The following is a 22710-nucleotide window of genomic DNA, read 5'->3' as shown; positions in this document are numbered from 1 at the left end:
AAAGATTTTGAGTTGTGAAAATGTGTGTTTGCACCACTAATCACTTGAAAAATCAATCTCCAGACCTTCATTTGTTAAGAGCAGCTGATTAGCTGCTCTCTATGCTTTTTCCCTTTTAATAAAACCCCTGAGTGGAACAACAGAAGGGCTATAATTAAGGAGCAGTTTTCCCCTTTCTGTGTGACATTCTGTCAAATGTTAGCCAGTGGGTAGCTGGCATACACAGGACAGAAATGCCTTTGCCCTGTTGGGGCTTCACCTGTGACAGGGAGATGGGGCTTTGCTCCTCTCTGCAAAGACAAACTTGGGGCTGGAATGTGGCTGTGCTGGGTTTGGCAGCACTCTCTGTCCCTTGCTCAGCTGCCCTGGTGGGGATGATCCTCCTTTGCCCCCAAACTGCGCCTTGGAGGGGACAAAAGGAGCTACAGCACACCCAGGCTCTTGGCTTCCATGTGCTTCTGTCTCAAGGGCCTAGGTTAGATGATGATGATGGTGACACAAAGATCTTTTGACATAGCAAAAGAAAATTCTAAGGTTAATACTCTGTCCTCCCTGTGTTTTACCCTGGAGAGTGATGGCTTTGGATGAAAAAGAATTATTCTGAATTGTAAAGATTTGTGTGTCTCTTAAATGACTTCCCTGCTCAAAGGCACACAGTACAATTTTTCTATCCAGGCTGCAGGTTAAAAGGAGCTCAGTGAACAAAGCTGAGGTCTTTGTTTTCTGACTGGTACCTTCTGGTTTCTAAATGGCCACATATCAGCCATCTGGCAACAGGAAGGGTTTAGTATGAAAAATTAATTAGATAGAATCTAAGCATAATTCTGCCTTGATTTTCTGCAACACAATAATAGTTTGTACCCATAAAAGACTAGTAGGAAATATGGTGATAAAATGACCACACCTCTTAAATTTATGTTGATTTGCTACTTTTTTTAAAAAAAGTGAAGAATTGTCCCAGCTGAAGATATGCCCTGTGCAGGTTCTTGCTGTGCTGCCCAACGCAGCTGTACTGCAGGTGTGCCCACCACAGCTGCTGCCTTGCCCAAACAAGGGTGGCAGATAACGACAATAATGACAATATATGGCAGTAATGACAGACTGTGCCATGATGGGTTTATGGCGTGGATGAGTAATTATTATGGACTGAAGCAATTCCACAAGCCTTGTGACTGAGGCTCCAGAGATAACAAGACAAAATGTCAATACAATAAAAGAGTGAGATGGGGAGAGACTTTTGGTTTTCTTCCTTCTTTTCAAGACTGAGCCAAGAAAAAAATCTGATTGTTGCATAAATTCAGGCTCTTCATATTAACATTGGGGCCACTAGGAGAAAAATACAATTTCAGCTTTACTCACATAATAATGAGCATGATGTGGAACTCAGCTCAGGGAGCTCAGGCACAAAGCTGGTCTGGATTCTCTCAGGGTTTTGTCTAAATGCAGCTGTATCAATTCGTTGATAATGCTCACTGTCTGTAGCAGTGTTGGTGTAAGGTGTGGCAATTTAGCAATCAGAGCTCTGGGTTTCTTGGGAAGCAGGGCTGGTGCAGGAAGAGCTGCAGGTACTCCAAGAAAATGCAGAAAGGGACTGCTGGGAGACAAAGCAGAATGAGCAAACCTGGGCAAGGATCTAGAGCTGAGTTTGTCCTGACCTTTGGTTACACTTAAAACGAGGGAGCTGATCTGCAAATGTGTGTTCTTTGTGATATCCAACACCTTCACATTTTGGAAGTGTTTAAAGAGCAAAATTCATGCATGGGGAGAGTTGTCTGACCACGTTGGCAGGACACTGATTTCGCTAGGAAAGTTCAAGCTGATGTTGAGCTGGAGATCCCAAGGATGCTGATGCAAACTTCCAGCTGGTGCAGTTGTGCTGACCCAGCCCCTGTGCCAGGGAATGTGGATGTGGGGTGTGCTGAACCTGTTGGTAATGGTGGGAGGGGAGATTCCTTGGCTTATGTGTGCCTCACCTCTGCAGAGGTGAATAGGGTAGAAAATGTCTTTTGAGGAATTCCTGTGCTGCACTGCAGGCCCAGTGTTTCTCGAGAGTGTCAGGTGTGCTGTGGAAAGCACAGCGCTGCCAAAATCTCTGGGAAGGAAAAGGATGAGTCTGGTATTTGGCTGTTTAGTGTGCAGGAATTCTGCTGCCAAAAATCCCATTACTTGCTTAATAGTGCCAAAAATTGATCTTTGATTCCTGATGCTTTGTACTAGTGATTTTTTAATTTTAAAAATTACCTAAGTGGATGGAAAAAGACTTTTTCATGTATACGTAATGGCCGGTACAAGTTCCAGAGTGTGTTGGTGCTTTGCTGTGGTTTTTGTCTGTGAGATTTATTATTGTGTTTTGTGTTTTTTTGGTTCTTGTTGTTGTGATTTTTTTTTGGTGGGTTTCATTGGGTTTTCTGTCATTGGGGATTTTTTTGTTTGTTTGTTTTTGTTTGGTTTGGGAGTTTTTGGGGATTTTTGGGTTTTTTGAGGGATTTTTGGTTGCCTTTGTTCCCCCTGCAAATCAAACCTTCAATTTTCACTGTCCTGATTGATATACCTGAATTACAGGTTGTAAAATCCTGGTGCTGCCTCCTTGTATCATGTAGATGTTCTTGCTAAATCCTGTGAGAAATATGATCTCTATTCTTTCCCAGTAAGCAAGGGAGTGGTAGAGAGAAGGGAGGGAAAGGGAAACTGAAAATCCAGGTAGAGCAAACTGAGCACTGGAGGATTCTAGAAATGTGATGAGCTTTGAGAAGGAGTAATCCATTTCTCATATACATTTCAGAATATATATATGCAGGAATACATATGTATATATGACTACATAGTATATGACTACATAGGTATATATATGAATACATGGGGGGATATATATATATATATATATATATATATATATATACGAAACATATATATATGTATTTTGGAAACTTAGCCCAGGAGAAACCTTCCTCTCTGTGTAACCATCCCAGATAATAACACATTTCCCACCTCTGGCACCAAAGTGGCTCATTTTTGATGTACTCAGTGCTGTGTGAGCCAGATTTCTGTCTTGGCTGTGGCTGGGGACATTTAAGAGGGTTCCTTGCTGTGTGAAGGAGAAATCCATTGTACCTCTGTCACCCCCTGGGAATTCTGGAGCCTTTCAAGGCTTTTTGATTAGGACTGCAAAGTGTTCATTTTTGCAGGAGGATGACTGCTGAGATGTTAAAACTAGATGGGAGATTAACCTAAATGCTGAACAGTAGGGTTAAAAGAATGGGTTTTATACAGCCTGAATCATTTGATTTGAGAGGAATGTTTGGTCTACCAAAAATTCTTTAGAACAATTTAGAAATGGATGCTCGTAGGGGAACGGTTATTTTATATTTAGTGCTGCCTAAAGCTGGCACTGGGATGTGGGCAACTTTTGATAAGAAGGAACTGTCAGTACCTGATTTTCCACCTGACTTTATGTGGAAGCTGTGCCCAGAGGGCTGGGCAGGGGCTGGGGAGCACAGGGTGGCCAGGTCTGCCTGTGCTGGCAGAATGAGCTGTTCGAGGAGTGAAGGACTCATTTCATTGCCTAGAGTATAAGTTAGCTTTCTTTCCATCTGGTTAAATAATGTCAGAGCCAAAGCAAATTTAAATCCAGACACACAGGTTTGCAAGAAGAGCAGGAGAGAAAGCAAAGTGGGTAAAAGTACGTCTGAGGACTTGGGTAAAGGAAGAGCAGGGAGTGTGAACCTGTGCTGTAATAGCACAGTGCTGATTCAACTACCTGCAAGGAAGGTTTATGGTGTGCTGAGCAGACATCTTGGCACCAAAGCCTTATTTCTAAATCTCTCCATCACAATCCCAATAGAGCTGGGAGCTAGAAATAGCGGAGGTGTAGCAGGAGCAGCATATGGTGAGCAAGGCCCTCTCCAAGACAGGGCTGGAGCTGGGGCCAGGCTGTGAGCTGTGTTCACATCTCATTTCCATGCTGAGCACCAGGCTCCAGCTTTTGGAGCAAACAGGTGCTGATCTGACTGTTAAAGGTGGCATGTGAGTAATGCCTGCCTCGGGGACCCGCTGATTGCTCTCCTGGTAAAGCAAGTGAAGTCAGTATAAAAGGTTGACAGATATTCATGGAGATCAAATTTGACAAGCATCCTCTAGATATATGTAATATAAAATGCAGATGGCAGTAATTTGCAGGATTTCTGGATTCTGCTTGTCTAAGGTGGTTCTGCTGGTGTCTGTTTCTCTATCGAAATATCAACTTCCAAACTCATCAGGATCCCAGAGATGAAGTGGGCAGGAAATGAATTTCTATTGATTTCAGTCCTGCTTTAGTCTCTTGCATGACAAAAAAAAAAAGGAAAACAAAATTATTTTTTTGCTTGGTACATCTGCCCAGATGTACCAAGCTCATTCCTCCTCCACCAGCAGCTCCTCTTCATGAATATCTGTTCACCTCTTACACTGATCTCTGCTCACCTCTGCCTTTGTGCTGGCAGCTGAAGTGGTCTCCACTGAGAGATTTTGGTTTTTCTGAGAGAATTCAGCTCCCAGTTTGTCAGCAACATGAACTGGGACAGAGGAAAAAACCCAATCCTTCAGAGTGGGGAGGCCCTGAACCAGAGCAGCACCAAACATCTGGTGGGGTCAGTGGTGGTTCAGCTACACCCACCCAGAGCAGCTTCCTGGTGAAGTTTTAATTATGTGAATTTATGATTATACTTCAGAAAAAGCATTTTATCTAACTGAGCATGGGGGTTAGATTAGATGATATCAAGAGGCCCCTTCACATCCTTAACAGTTCAGTCATTCTGCATATTTTAAAATTCTACTTAATTGTTAAACTAGCAGCTGACTTTTTTTAGCTTTTCCAAGAAAACAAGAGGCAGCTATTATTTCTTAGCAGCAGATGTACAGTAACCCTTGATTAAATTAATTTGACTGTTCATAGTTTTTCTTTGTTCATAATTTGTTTTTGCTCATAACTTGCTGCTGCTATTCTCAGATGCTTTTTGTACAGCTGCTGCAGATCCCCTCCATGCAGAAACACACTGAAAATATTTTAACACTCACCTCAGCCTTTTAGCATGGCTTGAGTACTCCTAAAATCTTAATACACTGTATTTTTCTTTAGAAAGAGGCAAGAGCTCAAAGCAAAAGCTAATCAACTCTGTAAATTGATAAGTCACCAAAGTAAATTAGGCTAACAAAAAAACCCCAAAATCAACTTTTCCCTTGAAATAGTTGATTTTTGTGTATCTCAATGAATAGTTTAACAGTATACTTGGACTTCCATGATTGTTGGGTTTTTCTTGCATAATGCCCTCAGTATGTCTCTGTCTGGTCTCTTTGCATGATGGGGATGGGAAGAAAGAAAGTTTTTGTTATCATTCATCAAAGGCTTTCTTTTTAAATTTAGTGTCAGAGCTTGGGTTTCCTGGAACATCAAGCAGCAATTATCCCCCTGTGTTTGCTGACCTTCCAGTCAACTCAGATTTTGCTTTTGGATTCAATGCTAATTCTGGGGCAAATTTTTAAAGGAGTCTCAAGTTCATCTTTAGTGGGAAGCCAGGAATCTTGTTCCCAGTCAGTCACAGGACTTCCCTTCCTTCAGCCAACGACTCAGTGCAGTATGCCAGTGGTTTTCTTTGAATGCCTAAGTGCAAGTGAAGTTTTAGCAGGTTTTAGTTGATAAAGAACATTTCAAAAAGATGGTTATGCCCTCAATGTGGGTCAGGTTTTGGGGGCTCTGTCTGCCAAGCGTTGGAGTTGTGGAGAAACTGTTCTGGGATCTCCTTTCTTCTATTTACACAAAGATTTTTGACTTTTGCCTAGGTTTACTTCTCACGTGTAAGGATTTATGCAACACGTGATTGCATTTGTCTGAAAAGCAAACAAAACCCCAATACAACTCCCACCCCCAAACCCAATAATCTGATGGGGACTGAACAGCTTCCACTGGCCAAATTTGGGGATTTGATCAGTCATGGGTTGGCTTTTAATAGTTTTCATTTTGGCAATTCCTGAGGTGGCTTCAAGGTAGAATTAACACATGGACTCATCTGACACAACTCTACCACCCAAATAAGTGCAGTCCTAAAATAAATAATTTTGTAACTTGTTAGTAGACAAGTCTGTTGGCCCTTACTGAGGACAGGAGAGATTTGGGTGCCCTGGGCAGTGCCGGGGTGCCCTGGGAGATCTGTGCCTCTGTACTGCAGGTCTGAGTCCATGCAATTAAACACTGCAGGAGTCTCCAACCAAAAATGGAGCTGCCAAGGGGGGTTGAGAGATTCTCTTTAGAAGGAACTCAAATTTTCAGAGTTTCTTGTGGCTCTAGTAGCCATTCCTGGCTGGAAGAACTAATTCATGGATTGTTACAACCCTGACACCTACGTGAATTAGCAGGTTTTCCTCACCAGGTGTGAGGGTGAAGTGAATTCTGCAGAGAGCAGCTCCACACGTGCCAATTCCATCACATTATGTAAATAGCCTGTGACTAATGGAGAAATCTATGAAATGAAATGAAAGAAATGAAATGAAGTGAAATGAAATGGAAATTAAATAAAAGGCATCAGTCAGTGCATTTGCATGGAAACCAAAGGAACCTTGTTTAAAAATGAGTGATAGTAGACAAGATAATTCTACAGTTGCCATTGTGGAATATTTCTAAGAGTCTTATTAGCATAGAATTGAAGGGACAATGTTGTTTATGGAGTCTGTGAGGTTCCACTCAGTTCTGCAGCTGTCTGACCCTTCCTTCATTGTGAGGTTTCTCAAAGCTTCGCTACAGATTCGTTCTCCTCTCATTTTTAAAATTGCTTTTCTGTGTCTACTTTTATCTATTTTTCTGTCCCTGTTCTCATTTTTTTTCTTCCTCTGCCTTGTACCTTTTAGCTTTTAAAAGTTTTCTTTCTGTCTCCTTTAATTGAGCTGGCTTTTCCTATTTTTTAGGGTTTTTTCTTATTTGTCACATACCCTGTTGCTTTTTAATTTTATTATGTGTCTTTTTTTTTTCCCCTCTTCTCTCATCCTGATGCTTTAGAGGATCACCTTAGCACACTGCTATCTCTGGAGTGTGCTTTGTACCCCTCTGGGTTTGTCAGGACATCTCTGGAGGTCACCCCTTCTCCTCAGAGCAGTCTTTGTGTCCTCTCCTCCTCCTCATTTGTCTCCTGTGGGTCAGCAGCTCCCTCACACACCTGAAGTGTGCTCTGGTCCCTTCCTGAGTACCTTTGTGCCCTCCAGGGCCATCCCTTTGATCTGCAGCAGACTCTGCTTCTTTCTTGGAACTCTGGATCTTCCTTTGGACCTTTTGGTGATTCTTGGTGCTCTGGTGCCCTGTTCGAATGAGAAATGTCCTACCCCAGTTACAGACAGTACAATTCACAATTCACCAGCTGGCCAGGGGGATGGTTTTGCACAGGGCAATATTTATTTGTCAGTCAATGGGAGAAATCAAAGTCTTTAAATCACACACAGCACTGGCACTGCCTTTGTCCACAGACAGGATTACAGTCAATAATCAACTGAGCTCTTTGCTCAATGGAATAATCTCCACAGTCAATGGCAGTTCCCAAGTATCTAACCCTAGTTATAAGGTTATAGGTGCTTAAAGTGAAACCAATCCACCATAAAATACAAAGACATATAAGGACACAGTTCATTTACAAAGATGTTTATAAATACATCGGTCTGGTGTGCATGACCAAACCACTCAAACAAAGCTCTGACACAGTTTTTATTTTTTAAAAAACAAAGACTTTCTATGCTGGAATAGCATTGGGAGTTCAGGCTCCCCCTCTAGGTTTCTGTAGTTAGCTCCAGGGTGCTGCTTCCCCAAGGCAGCTCACAGTTCTCCAGCTGGTTGCATCAGGGAACAACTTTCTGCTGAGAAATGTTGTTAGTATATTTTCTACTTGGCTATACCAATAAAACAAGGGAAAATAAAGTCATCAGCATTACCCAAGACAGGGCAACATTTGCCAGTTTAGCTTGAGCAATCTTTAGTATCAGGTATTGCAGTTCCATTTACTGCCGTCACACACCATGTTGGAGTCCATAACACTTATGCTTTAAAAACAAGTGATTCCTCTTTGTTCCTATTCCTGTCACAGTCAATTGGCTCCTCCTGACTTGCTTGGAAGCTCAGGACCAGGATGCAGAGGAAGGCAGTGGATGAGGGAGAGAATGTGCAGCACTGAGAGCGGCGTCTGGGACAGTGAGGATCCTCTGCTCTGTTAACAATGACTGCTGCAAGTGCAGCTCTGAGGAGAGATGCTTGATGATTGAATGCTCAGGACAGAAATGGAGCATCCATCAGCACTTGAGTCAAGTGAAATTGTGAGAAAGAAATGAGAAGGAGAAATCAAGGCACAAGTATTATTGTTCACTTTTGATTCTGAAGCAGTGTCATTGCTCAGAGAGCTCCCACCTGCTAATGAAGAACCCTCTTATGCCAAGCATTTCAGACTGGAAGGAAAAATTGAGTGCTTAACTCTGATCAGGATGTCAGGAGTAGACAATTGCTACTACAAAAAGTGATGGCAATCTCCTTTTTTTTTTGCCTGTCTAATACATACTGCCCAAGCGCTTCCATGGAGAGACAGCAGAGAGACCATCCATCAGCATCACATTATCTGAACCAGAATTCATTTCATGGCTGCTTTAAAACCACTTGGAACATGACACTGAAACCACCTCTGCTGTAAAAGTAAGCACACCTGGGCTTGGGGACGGGATGGGATGGGATGGGATGGGATGGGATGGGATGGGAGCCACTCAGGCCAAGCTCACACATGGGAATCTCAGCTGGGCCTGATTCAAACTTTAAATACTGTCTGAGACATTTGCCAATGAGAGTAATCTGAACTATCCTAGTATTAATAAATTAGAGTAAATTGTGAATGTCATGTGCTTGTAAAATGTTTTAAGCATGGGCCTTGAAGCTGTAAACAGTGGACTTAAATTTGAGGAAGATGGTGATAGACATTTGTGTTCCAAACCCAGGGAAATTGAGTTGATAGCCCAGCCTCTGGCAGGTGTGACACCAGCATTTGTTACAACACTGTTAGGAAATGACCTTCTGACAGGAGTAGATGGTTTTCAGTGCAGGCACTGGGATCCCCAGGAAAAGTGAAGTTCCTGGATCAGATTTGTTTTCAGTTTACCCAAGTGCAATGAAGATAGTGAATCACTTTGTTACCCAGGGGTCTCAGGGGTGAGAGCAGCAGCTCCATCCTCTCCCCTTGGCCAGAGCCCAGCTCCTCTGGCCATGCACAGCCCCAGGGTCACTGACTGCAAGTTGCTGCTCTTAACTCAATGAAATGCCTGTTGTGCTGAGCACACAGATGAAGAGTATCAGCAATAAAGGCAGCCCAGTGAGCTGGGTGGAAGTTCACAGGAATAGTCAATGCTGAGATACTCTCAGCAGTCAGATCACTGGGCTTTTTTAGTATTTAGCTGTCTCCTGGTTTCTTTTCTATGATGTTAAGGTTTGTGTAATCAATTCCAAATGCATGATATTTGATTTAATTAGAAAAACCCCCTAAATTATGCCAAAGCTAATCCATACCTATCACTCAGATACTTGATTACCATGTCACTGATTCTGCCAGCCTTGCTATTGTGATGGGGCTGCCCTTATGACTTCTAAGGGCTCAGACATGAAGAGATTTCACTGAGATCTTTTCCCTCAGTTTGGATCTGGGGGCACTTAACAAACCTGAGCATCTGCAGGAGCTGCTGGGGCTCTTGTGGCAGAGCTCCTGTGATGAGCAGGGTGGTGCAGACACTCTGAACTAATGCTGGAACAACAGAGCTGTGCCCAAACCCTTTAGGAACGTGATGCCTGTGGAAAGCAGTGTTTCCTCAGCTAGAGAACTTCACAGCCTTAAGGTGAGTTCCATCACAGCTGAGTCATCAAGGAGATCACTGAAATGTGAATGTGAATTTTTTTTGCTTAAGTGGGCATTCATAAATTGCTAAAGTTAGAGAATACTTCACAAGGGACCTTATGTACATGTGTTAGAACGAGGGGTTTTGAAACTCAGAAGAAAAAATAGAAGGGGCTTTAGCAGTAGAAGTAATTAATTATATTTAATTTGATCACGAGGAAGCATGGTGAGCTTTTGGACTAAAGTGTTCTAAGTACTGTGTTTAAACAGCTCAATATTAACTGATTATTTATGTTGTCACTATATCATGGATGAAGAAGAAGTTTGGCTACTTTTTTATGGCCACATTGGAAAGTGGTTTTTAAAATGTTTTAGTTTAAAAAGAGTTGTGTTCAGTATTATCCCTTTAGGCTTCTCTGCACTCTGTTACAAAAGAAAATGTTTTCAAATACAGAAATTGTGTTTCTGTGAACAGAAATGACCACATCTGCTCGAGTGTGCCCTCTTGCTACTGCAGAAATATGGGGGAAAATATTGCTGAAATTTAAATGCAAACTTAATTTTCTACTGAAAGAGAAATCTGAGTAAGTAGCTAGAATAAAATTGATTCTGAGTTCATAGTGAGTTGTTTTGGTAATGGAGATTCTAAAAGGTCTGTTGTGAGGAGCAGTGATGATGGTAAGAGAGAAAACAATGAATCTTTACTGGTGCTTTGGAGAATGCAATGCTTTTAGGAGAAATGCTAAATATATATTTTGTCTTGAACAACATCATTCTGAGTGAAACTTGCAGTACATCAAATGGGTTCTGTTTTAGTGTTCATTTAAAAAAAAAATCCAGCTCTTAGCTTTTCGCTTGTTAAAATACAATTTCTGGACTGAACTGGTACTGAGCCAAAGCAAACTGCATGAGGGGGCTGAAAGGAAGGTGGTGGAGTCTTAGGATAACTTCCAGGGCTTTCCTTACAGTGTGAACTGCCTCTAACTGCAGATTGGTGTAGGGCTGGAAAATAAAAATGCCAGAAAACTGTGTGTGAAAGGATGCTGAAATTAGGAAACATTTTTATTGGAGTTAAGGTAGCACACCAGTGACTTCAAAACTGGATTTAAAAAAGTAAGATGTTAATACTGTTTGTAATTTATTATGATTGATCTTTAGGGCTGTTGGAAGTGGTTTTACCAGCATTAATACTATCATAAAGTACCTGCTAAGACTGTGCCTATGGGAGCATAATCCTGGTTTTGCTGAACTAAATGGCAAAGACCTCCTCTAAACTTGGTGGCAACATGACCATGACCTGCAGAAAAAGGCCATCTGCAGCAAAATACAGAATTTTGGAAGCTGCAATTAGATTATTTTATATATCCACATGGGGATTATTTAACTTCAGAGATCCCTTAGATGCATCTGTTTGCAGGTTTGAAAGGGCAATATTTTCATATTCCTCTTGTGATGCTGAACACCTGCAGTGGTGAGCTAGCACTACCAAATCCTTCTGAAAGTTCCTGTTCAGAAATCCATAAAAGATGGGATTGATACATGTCGAGGTCATGGCCACAAGGTGGCAGATTGTAAATGCCAGGTTGTGATTACAGCTCATTAGTGCCTCGTAGTTCCAGTCAAAAACCACATTGAATATATTGAGAGGCAGCCAGCAAGCTGCAAAGGTCACCACGATTGACACCAGCATCATATTGATCCTTTTGTTTTCACTCAGCCTGTTCTCATTCTCTCTCATCCTGTCTATTTTACCCCTTCTCCTTCGAAGACACACGAATATCCTGAGATAGCAGACAAAAATAAAGCCCAGTGGGAAGCAGTACTGGAAAACCAGCAGGCTGGTGGTGAAAATCAGCCTCTCTGTAAGAGATGGCCATGCCTCGATGCAAGCCACCTTGTTCTTGTAGAAATCACTGTGGAAGGACAAATGTTTGAAGGGCTCATCTGTTATTTGGTGGAATACTAAAAAAGGAGTGGATATGATGAGGGAAAGCCCCCAGATGAAAAGAATTCCCCAATAAGCATGTGAAATATTGGGCTTCCAGCCACGGGGGTTCACAATTAACTGATATCTCTCAATAGCAATGAGTACAAGTGAGAAAATGGAGACTGAGACAGACAGGCTTTGTATGAAAGAGCCAATTTTACACATTGCCTCCCCAAATATCCAGTGGTCCATTAAGGTGTATGCCACTGTGACAGGAATGCACATGATACAGATCAGGACATCTGATAAAGAGAGGTTGGCAATCAAAATGTTGGTGACATTTTGAGCTTCTTTCCGTCTCTTTATTATAACAATTAAGCAAAGATTTCCAACAAGCCCCACCAGTGTAACCAGTGTGTAAGCTGTAATTAGCAAGAATTCTGCAAGGGAGGAAAGGTGGCATGTATCAAAGTTCAAGAACTGGGAGAGGCTAATGTTAGAGAAAGTTTGGTTCAGGATCTCGCTGGGGTGCTGAACAGCTTTATCCATCCTGAAGCATCTTCCAACCTATGGACAAAACCTTGCATTATTTAGAATGTAATGCATTTAAATTTTAAATGTATTTAAAATCACCTTTGCATGGAGATTTTCACAGCAGTGAGTACTGTGGGTCTATCATAGTCAGCGTCCTTAAAGTTTGGAGCAAATCTAACATGATTAATTAGAGAACTGGAAAAGCAGATGGTTATCAGTGGGTTTATGCATCCCTGTGGAAGGAGGTTGGTGCCACCTCTCTGAGGTTCTGCACTCTCAGTGCTACAGATCTATAACTGATGCACAAGAAACAGCTGTGATAGCAGCTCTGGCTGAACTTGAACAGACACTCTCCCACAAACCCTCTTTTACCAGCTGAGGATGAAGTTTGCTTTTCAGAATAAAGTATTCTAAGATCTGTCCCTGCTGAAGATTTAAGAAGGTTTAATGGATTCCAATGAGGATAATCTGTTGCTTTTGTATTACCAGAAAAGAAGAATTGGGTCCTGCCATCACTCTGCTAGCTTAGACATCACACTTAGATTTTCTTTAGAACTACAAAGCACTGTGAGTTAATACACTCAATCCTCCTGAATTAATCAAAGTTATGTGTGCTTGAGATCAAATGGCATTCAAAACCTCTATGAATGATAGCTAAAAGGGAGTTTCCTGTTCTACTGATGCATTGAAGATAGTATGTCCTTTTTCCTAGATCTGACCTGAGAAAAATGTAAACAAAATAAAGCTCACATTGTAGTTATACAGAAAATAACTCCTCTTTCAGCTCTAACTTAAACAGGAGTCAAGCAAAAAAATCTGGGATTAGAACAGTTCTGTGGTTTTAAAACTTATATTAATGGGAAGAGTTATATTCAACATAACATCTTGATGGGTTTGAATTTATCACTGAGTGCAAAACTTAATTTAAAGGCTCACCAGCTCTCTGGCCAGAAAGGGGTTATTTCCAACCCGAGAAAGGAAAAGCGTAGTATGAAAAGAGCTATTTTAAAATTTAAAAATAGGTAATTGATATATATTCCACACATATATCTTTCAAAACTCAAGTTTAACTCACCTTAATTCCCCTGTGAAATTACTGGAAAACTAGCTGGAAGGAGATCATTCTTCACTCCCAGTAATGGTGTTGAGAGCCTGTGGAGAAAGGAGAATGAAGAAGCAGTGGGAAGTTAGAGGATACACAAAAAGAAGGAGAGATGGGTGGATGTTTTATTATTACTAGAAAAAAATCTGCAGATTTGTCAGCCCTTTCACAGAAATGGTTGCCATTATTTAATCACTAAGGATTCTTAAAAGTTTGGTTGCCTGTTGCAAAATTAAACACTAAATCCAGGTTTAAACTGGAATTATGATTCTGTAGTTGTTTTCCCATCGACACTCAAAGAATATTCCAGCCAGAGTTATATCCCGGTTTGCTTTATCCTGATACTTTTCTTTGACATAAGTTTGGGTGCTTCAAATTAGGATCCTAAAAAAATCTCCAAAAAACACCATGCTCCCCTTTGGAGCATCTATTATCACTCTCATTCTGATTAAAATAATCTTTTCAATCAGCTTATTCAAGTGGGAAGTGGCTGTAGATAAATGTGACTGTGTGTGGCCCTGACATCCCAAAAATGACTTGAATTGTGGTCAGGGCTAGCACTAAGCCCTGTAGTCTCCCTACAGAATGTACTTGGCTTGGTTAAAGCTGTATTGGGGTACAGGAATGTGCTCTCTGTTCACAGAGTGACAAAAGTATCTTTTGTCTCCTTAAAAAGGAAAAAAGCTCAGAAGTAAAAAGACACCTCATAGGACTTTGGGGACTTCACTTTAAACTTAAGGATAGCCAATTGGACAGGGGCTAAAAAGTCTCACCTAAGCAATTTACTAGAAAAAGAAGAAAACCAAGAAACTAATTGCTTTTGTGAGGTGTTTTACAAGGAGCAAGAACCTCTTGCACCTGGCTCATTTTTTTTTCTTTTAAGAGTTTTGTTATTTTGCCTTTTATTAAAACTTTTCTGTTTCCAACACTACTACAGAAGCCATCCTGCTGATTTTCTGCATCCTAAGGTAGCTGAGCTGTCTCAGGTGTGATATAAATCTCCAAGAGCTTATAAGACCTGGCTTGAGGAGACCTTATATCATTGGGGAATGACATGGAAAACTGTACAATCCTACTGCAAAAACTACGGAATTCTGGAGGCTCTGATAGATTTTGCAGTCCCTTGCAGGTGTCCCTAGTTCAGTAGGGTCAGAACAAGAGCTGGGTACTCCACAGTGTGCCCACCAGGCTCCACAAACTGCTCTGCTCCTGAGGCCAGGAGAGAGGCCAGGGACTGTGACTGCCACGTGCAGAGCCTGATGGTGTGGCTGGGTATATATATATATACACATATATAAATAAATCACAAATAGACTGAAATACATGAGAAGCAGCCCCTTCAGGAGGGCACTGTCACCACCTTTCCCCGGGGCAGCTCTGGCTGCCTGGCTGGGGTTCTCACACCCGAGGCTGTTTGTGCTGGAAGGACAGAGGCACTCAGTGGCAGATTGGCAGCTGTTCCCCAATGGGATTTGCTGCCACTTCAGAAGGGTGAGGATCTAAAGCCTGGCTGCTTTGCCCAGGGGCGATCTGTCTCTGCAGTGCCCGTGGTGTCCACCTGGCTGGCACAGACCTGATCCTTCAAAGACAAACTCTGCTCTTCCCTGCTTTTTATGTGAGCAGGAGAAGCTGTGGGGGACTCAAAAGGCCACGAGGCTGAGCCAAGTTTGTAATATTTTATGCACTATTTGCTAGGCTTGTTTATTTCTCCATGGATGCACAACACAGTTTGATAGCAAATTCTGAGTGTCCTCTCCCAAGAATTCAGGACGGTAGAGCTTCTCTGGCATTTGGGAAAAGTCTCTGTACTGACCTAACCAGTTCACTTGCTGCATCAGTTTGAGGCACACTCTCCATCTACACTGTCCTTTTCTCAGGAAAATGTGCAATTTCTTTTCATTCTTTGGTTTGTGCTGGGAGTTAAAGAGTGCAGTCTTTAGTACACACCATTCTGTGAGGCAATTTAAACATTTCCTTGGCAATAAAACAAATCCACCTGTCTTGGTAAACATCTCATAGCATTAAAAAATAAGTTACTCGAATATTTACTACAGCATGTTGAACTATATTGTAATATATATTGGCATTTTTTAATCTAATAAATAAATGTTATTGGAATCAGCATCCTTGGATCACAGCTGATACCAGAATTGAAGTGTTTAACAAAAAGAATTAATTGCTTCAAGCCCTAATCCATGCATTTTGGAAAAGATTCTCTACCACAGTAAGAGTTTAACACTGTAAGATATTTTAAACCCCCAGTCTTGTTTCATTCCTCTGTCTACAGAAACATTACTGAAATGTTCATAAGCAAAAGAAAGGTTTAAAATAAAATGAGTTTTAGAAAGGCTTTCTTTCCTAAGTATTTTCTTACCTGTGTTAAAGATTAACAGTCCCATTCTTTCAAGGTGACCAACAAATGTTTCAATTACAAACCTTAAGTTCCTAAGTATTGCACAGATAAAATGTGGAGGAAAATTTACATTCAACTTTAAATATAGGTTATAGAGAATAAAATAATGCTTTATAAGATATTTCAGTAACTTTTGCCATAGTTCTATTGATTTTCTGACTTCTTACCTGATGAAAAATTCAAGTCATATCCACACTGCTTTAACAATTTTTCTTTTCCCCCAGAGCCAGCAAACACATCTTCTTTCTGTATGAAAGAGTCCAGAGCAAAGCCATGTCTCCTAAAGCCACACTTAAACTCTCCTTCCTTCTGTGTGTATCAAAGCCCAGATCCCCACTTTGCAGCAGTGCTGAGGCTGCCAGGCTGTGGGAAGGCAGCTGAGGAATAAAACCAGCTCTGGAATCCAAGAGGAGACGAACAGCAGTGAGCAGGGAGGAGGAAGGACCAGTAGTCATGGGGATGGATTTTCCTCCACTGTGCTGCTTCCCTCCACCCTGTCAAACACCTTATCATGCAATTTCATTTTCAATTATTTAATCTGTTCTCTAGTTCAAATGTTTTCCCTCTGCAGGGTTTCATACATAAACATCTGCAGATGGCATGTTGCTTTCTTAACTGATACAGCAATACAATGAGCTGCTTGGAAAGAGCATGCACATCCTATTAAGTGTATCATTTGCTTTATTGCAATTAAGATAATCAGATTTTTATTATAAATTGATATTTTAGCTTGCACTCCTCAGATAAAACCAGTATTCCTGAAAAGCAAGGCATGGCACCCTGCACTAGCACATGGTGAAAAGGGGCTTTATTTTTCTTAGTGTTTTTTCAGTAAGAGTCCATATGTTTTGTAGACATGTTTATAAAATAGGCATTCAGCTTACTCACTCAATATTTAGAATGAACATTTATGGAGTGGGAAAGGAACTGCTTTTCTTAGGATTTGCAGTCTGGGATGTTGCTCTGTAAACTTGCATTTTTACCTGGGTCCACTTAACTTTCAGTATTTCAGTCAGTTTTTTAAGAGAATGGTCTTTCAAAAAGCAGTAGGATTTTTGGGATGAGCAATACTGATGCTGTACTGAAGTGCCATTCAGAACTAATTATCTAAAATATAGTTGGTTGTCATTCTGTAGTATTTGAATAAAATAGGTGCAGGGGGGAAAGAGCCTTTGTGACCCTGTGACCAGATGAACATCCTGCTTTTCATGTATTTGAGTCTACTTGAGATATGTTTGTCCAGATTTTTTTTTAACTATCTGTGAGATCTTGGATTCAAGTGCCTAATTGACTGCTAGGAAGACTGCCTTAACACCTCCCCATAAAACTTCCTTCTCTGTAGTTTAACCCAGTGCTTTTTATTCTAGGGGTGGCTTGGGAATTCTGATATTTTCAGAAATGTGAATATATTTTTCTAAAGCATTTCTAGAGCTTGCTGGGTTTGATTATGTCAGTATTACTATAAAAACAAAGCTTTGCCAAACAATTTTAGAAATTCTGCTTCTGGTTTTAGTGTAACCCCAGGAAGTTAATCAGGACCTGAACATGCAATGTGATAGATAAGCATCAGAACAGGCCATAAAAATGCATATCTACTTATGAAGCAAATAAGTCAATAAAATTAAAAGATGTTCTGATTCTATTTCTAAATTTCAAAGGTCATTTTGCTTATTTACACATGCCTCTGTTTCCAATATAATTCTGCATGCAGTCCTTCATTTGTGGAAAAAGTGGAGTCTTTAACATATGATCCATTGCTTTTTACAGTTGTATCAGCCTGCTGCCTCGTGTGGACTTTATTGTGCTGTAAGTTGTTGTGAATTAGATCATATCCAGCATCAGAGGCTTGTGGGTGTAGCTGCTCCTGGTGTGTTTAATCCTGATGTCAAAGGTATGTGTGCTGAGTGGGACCCATGGCTCTGGAGGAGGGATCACAATGTGTTTTTTCAGCCAAATGCTGGAGTGTCTGTTTGCAAAAAAGGTTAATGGATAGCAGAATTGTATTTACTTTTTATCAATGGTCTTGTCATTTCTAAATTGCTCAGTATTAAGTGACAGGTGAAGTGCCATAATAGGTTTTTAAACTTAAAGTTTGTAAAATAACTTGTGTAGCATTGGCAATAACCTGTTGGTGGAAAATAACATTTAACTCCTCAAATAACATTCAACTCCTAAGTTCACCCTTTGCTCCGGCATTTACATGATTCCTTGGCCAGCAGGAATCTTTGCTGATGGTTGATCACTCTCAATTTTTGCTTTTGCTTAGTTGTTTCTCCTATGTACCTGTGCAGTCATCCTTGTTTCTGCCTGTTGCATTCTCCTTCTTCAGAAAGCAAGATTTAGTAGAGATGTACATGTACAATTTCTCTGCTTCCCACATGAAGGAATTCTTTAACAGCAGATTGGCCAAGAGGTGGTGCAGACACCTGTAACATCTCTGAAGGGTCATGGAATCACAGACTGGTTTGGGTTGGAAGGGACCTTAAAAATCACCCAGTTCCAATGGGCAGGACACCTCCCACTAGATAAGGCTGTTCCAAGATCCATCCAACCTGGCCTTGGACACTTCCAGGGATGGAAGTCACTTCCAGGACACTTTCAGGGATGAGGCAGCCACAGCTTCTCTGGGTGATTTCTTCCATTGACTCACCACCAATACAGTCAAGAATTTCTCCCCAAATCCCACCAGACTCTGCCCTCTGTCACTACAAAGCCATTCCCTCTTGTCCTGTCATTCCAGGCCCTTGTCCAAAGTCCCTCTCCAGCTCTCTTGGAGCCACTTTAGGCACTGGAAGGACTCTCTGAGGTACCCCTGGAGCCTTCCCTCGTCAGGCTGAGCACTCCCAGCTCCCCCAGCCTGGCTCCAGAGCAGAGCTGCTCCAGCCCTTGGATGCAGCACTGCAGGTGGGGTCTCAGAAGAGTGCAGCAGGGAGGGAGAGTCCCCTCTGTCATCCTGCTGGTCACACTGCTCCTGATGCAGCCCAGGACAAGGTCAGATTTTTCAAATGCACTTTGCTGGCTCGTGTTGAATTTCTTATCAATCAACACCTGCAAATCTCTCTCCTGGATTATTGCTTCCTAATAAATACTGTTCCTCATAGCACTTCAAAGAGGCATAGAAAAGTAAATAAGAATAATTGGAAATCTCATATGTTAGTGTTGGATGTGCTGGTTAATGCCATAAAAGTAAGATAATAAGCTGTGATGGAGGAAAAACACACTCCCCTCACATTTTCCTGTTCTGTGGAGAGATCAACAGCCCAGTAAGGGATTCTCAGTAAATAGCTCATAATGTGACCAAACTAGCAACAGCTAAGTATGCACTGGGACTTTTTCTCCATGGATGTACATGTGTAAGTTGAAGCCCTGCTCCATGACTCAGAGGTTTTTTCCTAATTGGAAATAATTGCCACAAAAATAATTCATGTTCACTACCTGGAGTTTAGGTTTCACTTCATTATACTGCATAGCTCTAAGGGACACCTTTGCAATATCCTTGATGCCTGGTCTCAATTTGAATTCTCAATTAGCTCATGACTAGAATGAAAAGTCAACTGTTTAAAAATCTGATATAACTATAAATGAGTTACTTATAATAACATATTAATTCTTAAAATTGTGTCATGCCATGAACTGTTGGCTAATTTCTGGAGCTTATTCAGTTGGCACAGAGCTGAGATGGAGAAGAATAAACTCCCTGGCTGAAAGGTTAGCATCTTAATTTTTTGGGTCAGCCAAGTTACTTTTCTCACTGAAAAAGAGATAAGATATATGAGTAATTGTAATAGGAGTGTGACTGCACAAATTCATATTTTATAATAGGTTCCACTTTCCAAACCCTGATTCAATTCTTTGTAGTTTTTTAGAACTTCTCCAACTCACTTTTACCAAAAGTCATCTCTGCCAAAAAATTATTTCAATAGCTCACAGATTTGAGGGGAATATGACAATTTGTATTTGTTCTTTCCCATTCTAGAGTCTTTTCATAACAACACTGTGAGCACAAAATCCCGCTGTTCTCATGGCATGGCCTCTTGCAGGGTCTTAATTGTTAATTAAGAAATACTTAAATAATCAAAAGGTTTTTCCCATTAATCTTAGTCTGTTTCAGTTTTCCAGCATGTTTCAAACTGTAACAAGCATTTTGATTTTCTGGATTAAAACCAGGAATTCTAGATTGCTATTTCTTGTCTAGAAAGTCTTACTTTACACCACCTCATTTAAGATTCCTTGAATAGCATGGATGTCTGTCAGCTAATTTCAGGCAGGTACTTACTGAGCTTCAGAGCTCAGCTCTTCCTGCTATGTTCAAACAAAGTTCAACATCAGTCATGCAAAAGCACCACAAACCCACCCCACAGAGGTTCTGTAGAATGAGAAAGAGTTGGAGTCTAGGAACAGCTAAGGGGAAAAAAATAAAAGCAAGTAGATTTTAATTTAATTGGAAAATACATAATGAAAAATTTGCAGGTGAAAAAGATCAGAGTGTGGCTGAGATTGTTGCTGGCTCCAGGTCTTCCTTTGGCAAAACCTAGGATTGGATCCTGGTGTGTCTCAGACTAAGATACAGTGAAAATTCTCCCCTCTCACATCTGTGACAGCATCACTACATTCTTTGATCCTTCACAAGAATCTTGACTTTTGAGACCGTATTTTGCTGCCTTGCTTTCATCCCATCACTTCAAATTATGGCCAGTTTTTATACACAATTTTAGGAAAGAGAAGAAAGGAAATAATGAATTATTAAAGAAGAGGGAAAAGATGAAAGAGGAAAAGAGAAATTGAACTTCAGAGGGAAGAGGAGGGAGGGCAGGGTTTAAGGAAGAATGGTAACTTAAATCCAAAGAAAAGGATGCAAATTCAATTCTCTGATGACTTTCCACTTCACCCTTCACAAAGGTGTGTTTCTTTCTTTAGCAAACTCCCCTTAAAAAAGGCTCCAAGAAGATTTTGTTTAACAGATAAACTTTGATACTACTTACTGAAGAAATAGTAGCTGTGGGTTATCCTGTTACCTTTTTATCTGTAGGTTATCTTCTTTTGCATTAAGCAAATACAAGAGAGGGGTAGTGTTTTATTCCCCATCTGAATTTACACAAGGCAGAGATTTTTATCCTGAGGAGTGTCATGTTCAGACTTTAGGGGGGTGAAAGTCTGTCTAATTGCCTCTCAGTATTTTTTAATCTTTTTCAACAAAAACCCCTCTCCTGGTCACTTCTAATTCATGAAAGTCTCCAAAGTAAGATCACAGGTTTGATGTTTATGCAGATGAAAGTGCAAACAGTAGTACAGAGTGAAAGAGAAACTTTCGCCAAAAAGGCAAGACTTCCCAAGGACAGCTGTACATCTTGCAGAAGTTTTTGCACCTGTAACTAAAGCAAAGTGCCAGGCTGGGAATGCTCATGGTGTTGCTGTATTTTTGCAATGCTCCCTGTGAACAACACAATTACACTCTGCCTGACGTGTTGGTTTGGGTAGGACTGAGCCTTCCAAAAGTCTAATAATTATCTCATTGAAATGATGAAAATAAAAATCTTTGCTTCTGTGTGTATCTCAGAGTGATGTGGGAATTTATGGTTGAATTCCTTGTATTCCCAACTGTTCCCACCTATATGGAGTTAGAAAAATCTGGGTGAAATGTTTGTGTAGCTAAGGTGATATTATTACAGTTTTCAATGTGAATGCAGAACTAATTCAGCAAACAGTCTGCATGAAACTTCAAAATGCTTTCTGTCTGCTGAAAGGTCAAACTAAACCTAAGTCTAGAGCCTTGTACTATACCAAAAAATTAGTTAAACTCATTAAAAATTCAAGTAATACACATAAATTGCTTAAAAAAAATCAGTGCCTGCCAAGAGTAGAAGCCAGAGATGTAACTAAAGATGTTGAAGCTAGTTAAAGAGATATGACTTTGCATTTATATGAGGGTTTAGATATTTATAACTTATGAACTACTTCTTACTTCATTATATTTTTCTATTGCCCTTCATGCTATTTTCCAAAACTTAATTATTCCTTTTCCATCCTGGCAGTTTGGACCCATTAAATAGAGTGAAAAAGTTATGTTTCTTGAATGACAAAAATTGATACAAAGAATTCCTTAATAGTTTATTCTGCATCAGCTTTTACTGAGAATATTTGGTAACACAGGAAATTATGTTGGAAAGCTCAGGTCTCTCTCTGGTTTTCAATCTCTTAAGCAGCAATGCCCTCCTGTGGACTCTGGGTAGAATAAGTTCTTCTGAATAACTAGAAAGGTATATGGATGAACATGATTTGGTTTTCCTTCTTCCTAACACATTAATTAAAAGGTCCCATGAAGACATTTTATTTGATTGGCATTATTTGGCCAATGTTTCTGGTTTGAGAAACACATTTCCTCTAGGTAATGATACAGGTGGAGCTTTTATCTGAAAAAGCAGCTACTTTAGAAACTTCAGCTGCTGATTTTTTTATTCTATAGGTTGCTATCAGAATTGAAAAAATGTCACGCTGCATCTGCGTTGTCAGAAAGTGAAAAGCATGTATTTCTTTGGCATGACACTTTCCTATGGATTTTTATATCCATAGGCTGATATTATGCATTTACTAGTTTAGAGCAAAAAGCAGTTTAAAATTCTGTGGGAAGCTGCTGTGGCTGCTGCAGTGTTTCTGGTTTACATCTCACACACATTGAGGCTCATCTTTGCCTCTGCACTCACACTGTGGCAGCACCTGGGTCTTGTGGGCTCATGTAGCTTGAAGGATGTCTGGGTTTTGGAAGGACAGGTTTCTGCGAAGGAAGGCATGAGCCTGTCCTGAAATGGAAAATGTAAACCTCCCCCCTCCAAATTGTTAAAAATTTGAAATGAAGGGTCTC

The 22710-nt window shown here is 40.6% G+C and overlaps 1 protein-coding gene across 1 annotated transcript; it reads right to left on the bottom strand.

Annotated features, from left to right (window-relative positions):
* Nucleotides 1-11232: 11232 nt before the first annotated feature.
* Nucleotides 11233-16225, bottom strand: LOC132080563 (neuropeptide Y receptor type 6-like). Its single transcript, XM_059483787.1, has 3 exons — nt 16019-16225; nt 13412-13488; nt 11233-12369 (listed from the first exon to the last, which is right to left on the bottom strand). The coding sequence occupies exon 3, from the start codon at nt 12349-12351 to the stop codon at nt 11233-11235; it is 1119 nt and encodes a 372-aa protein (XP_059339770.1). The 5' UTR covers nt 12352-12369; nt 13412-13488; nt 16019-16225.
* Nucleotides 16226-22710: the final 6485 nt, after the last annotated feature.

This window comes from Ammospiza nelsoni, chromosome 16 (genome assembly GCF_027579445.1).
Source record: "Ammospiza nelsoni isolate bAmmNel1 chromosome 16, bAmmNel1.pri, whole genome shotgun sequence".
Lineage (NCBI taxonomy): Eukaryota > Metazoa > Chordata > Aves > Passeriformes > Passerellidae > Ammospiza > Ammospiza nelsoni.
Note: the sequence above shows the minus strand (reverse complement) of the source record. Positions and strands in the feature narration are given on the sequence as shown.

What these genes read in the sequence shown, in the direction of transcription:
- LOC132080563 (XM_059483787.1), bottom strand. Translation starts at nt 12,351, where the DNA reads ATGGATAAAGCTGTTCAGCACCCCAGCGAGATCCTGAACCAAACTTTC.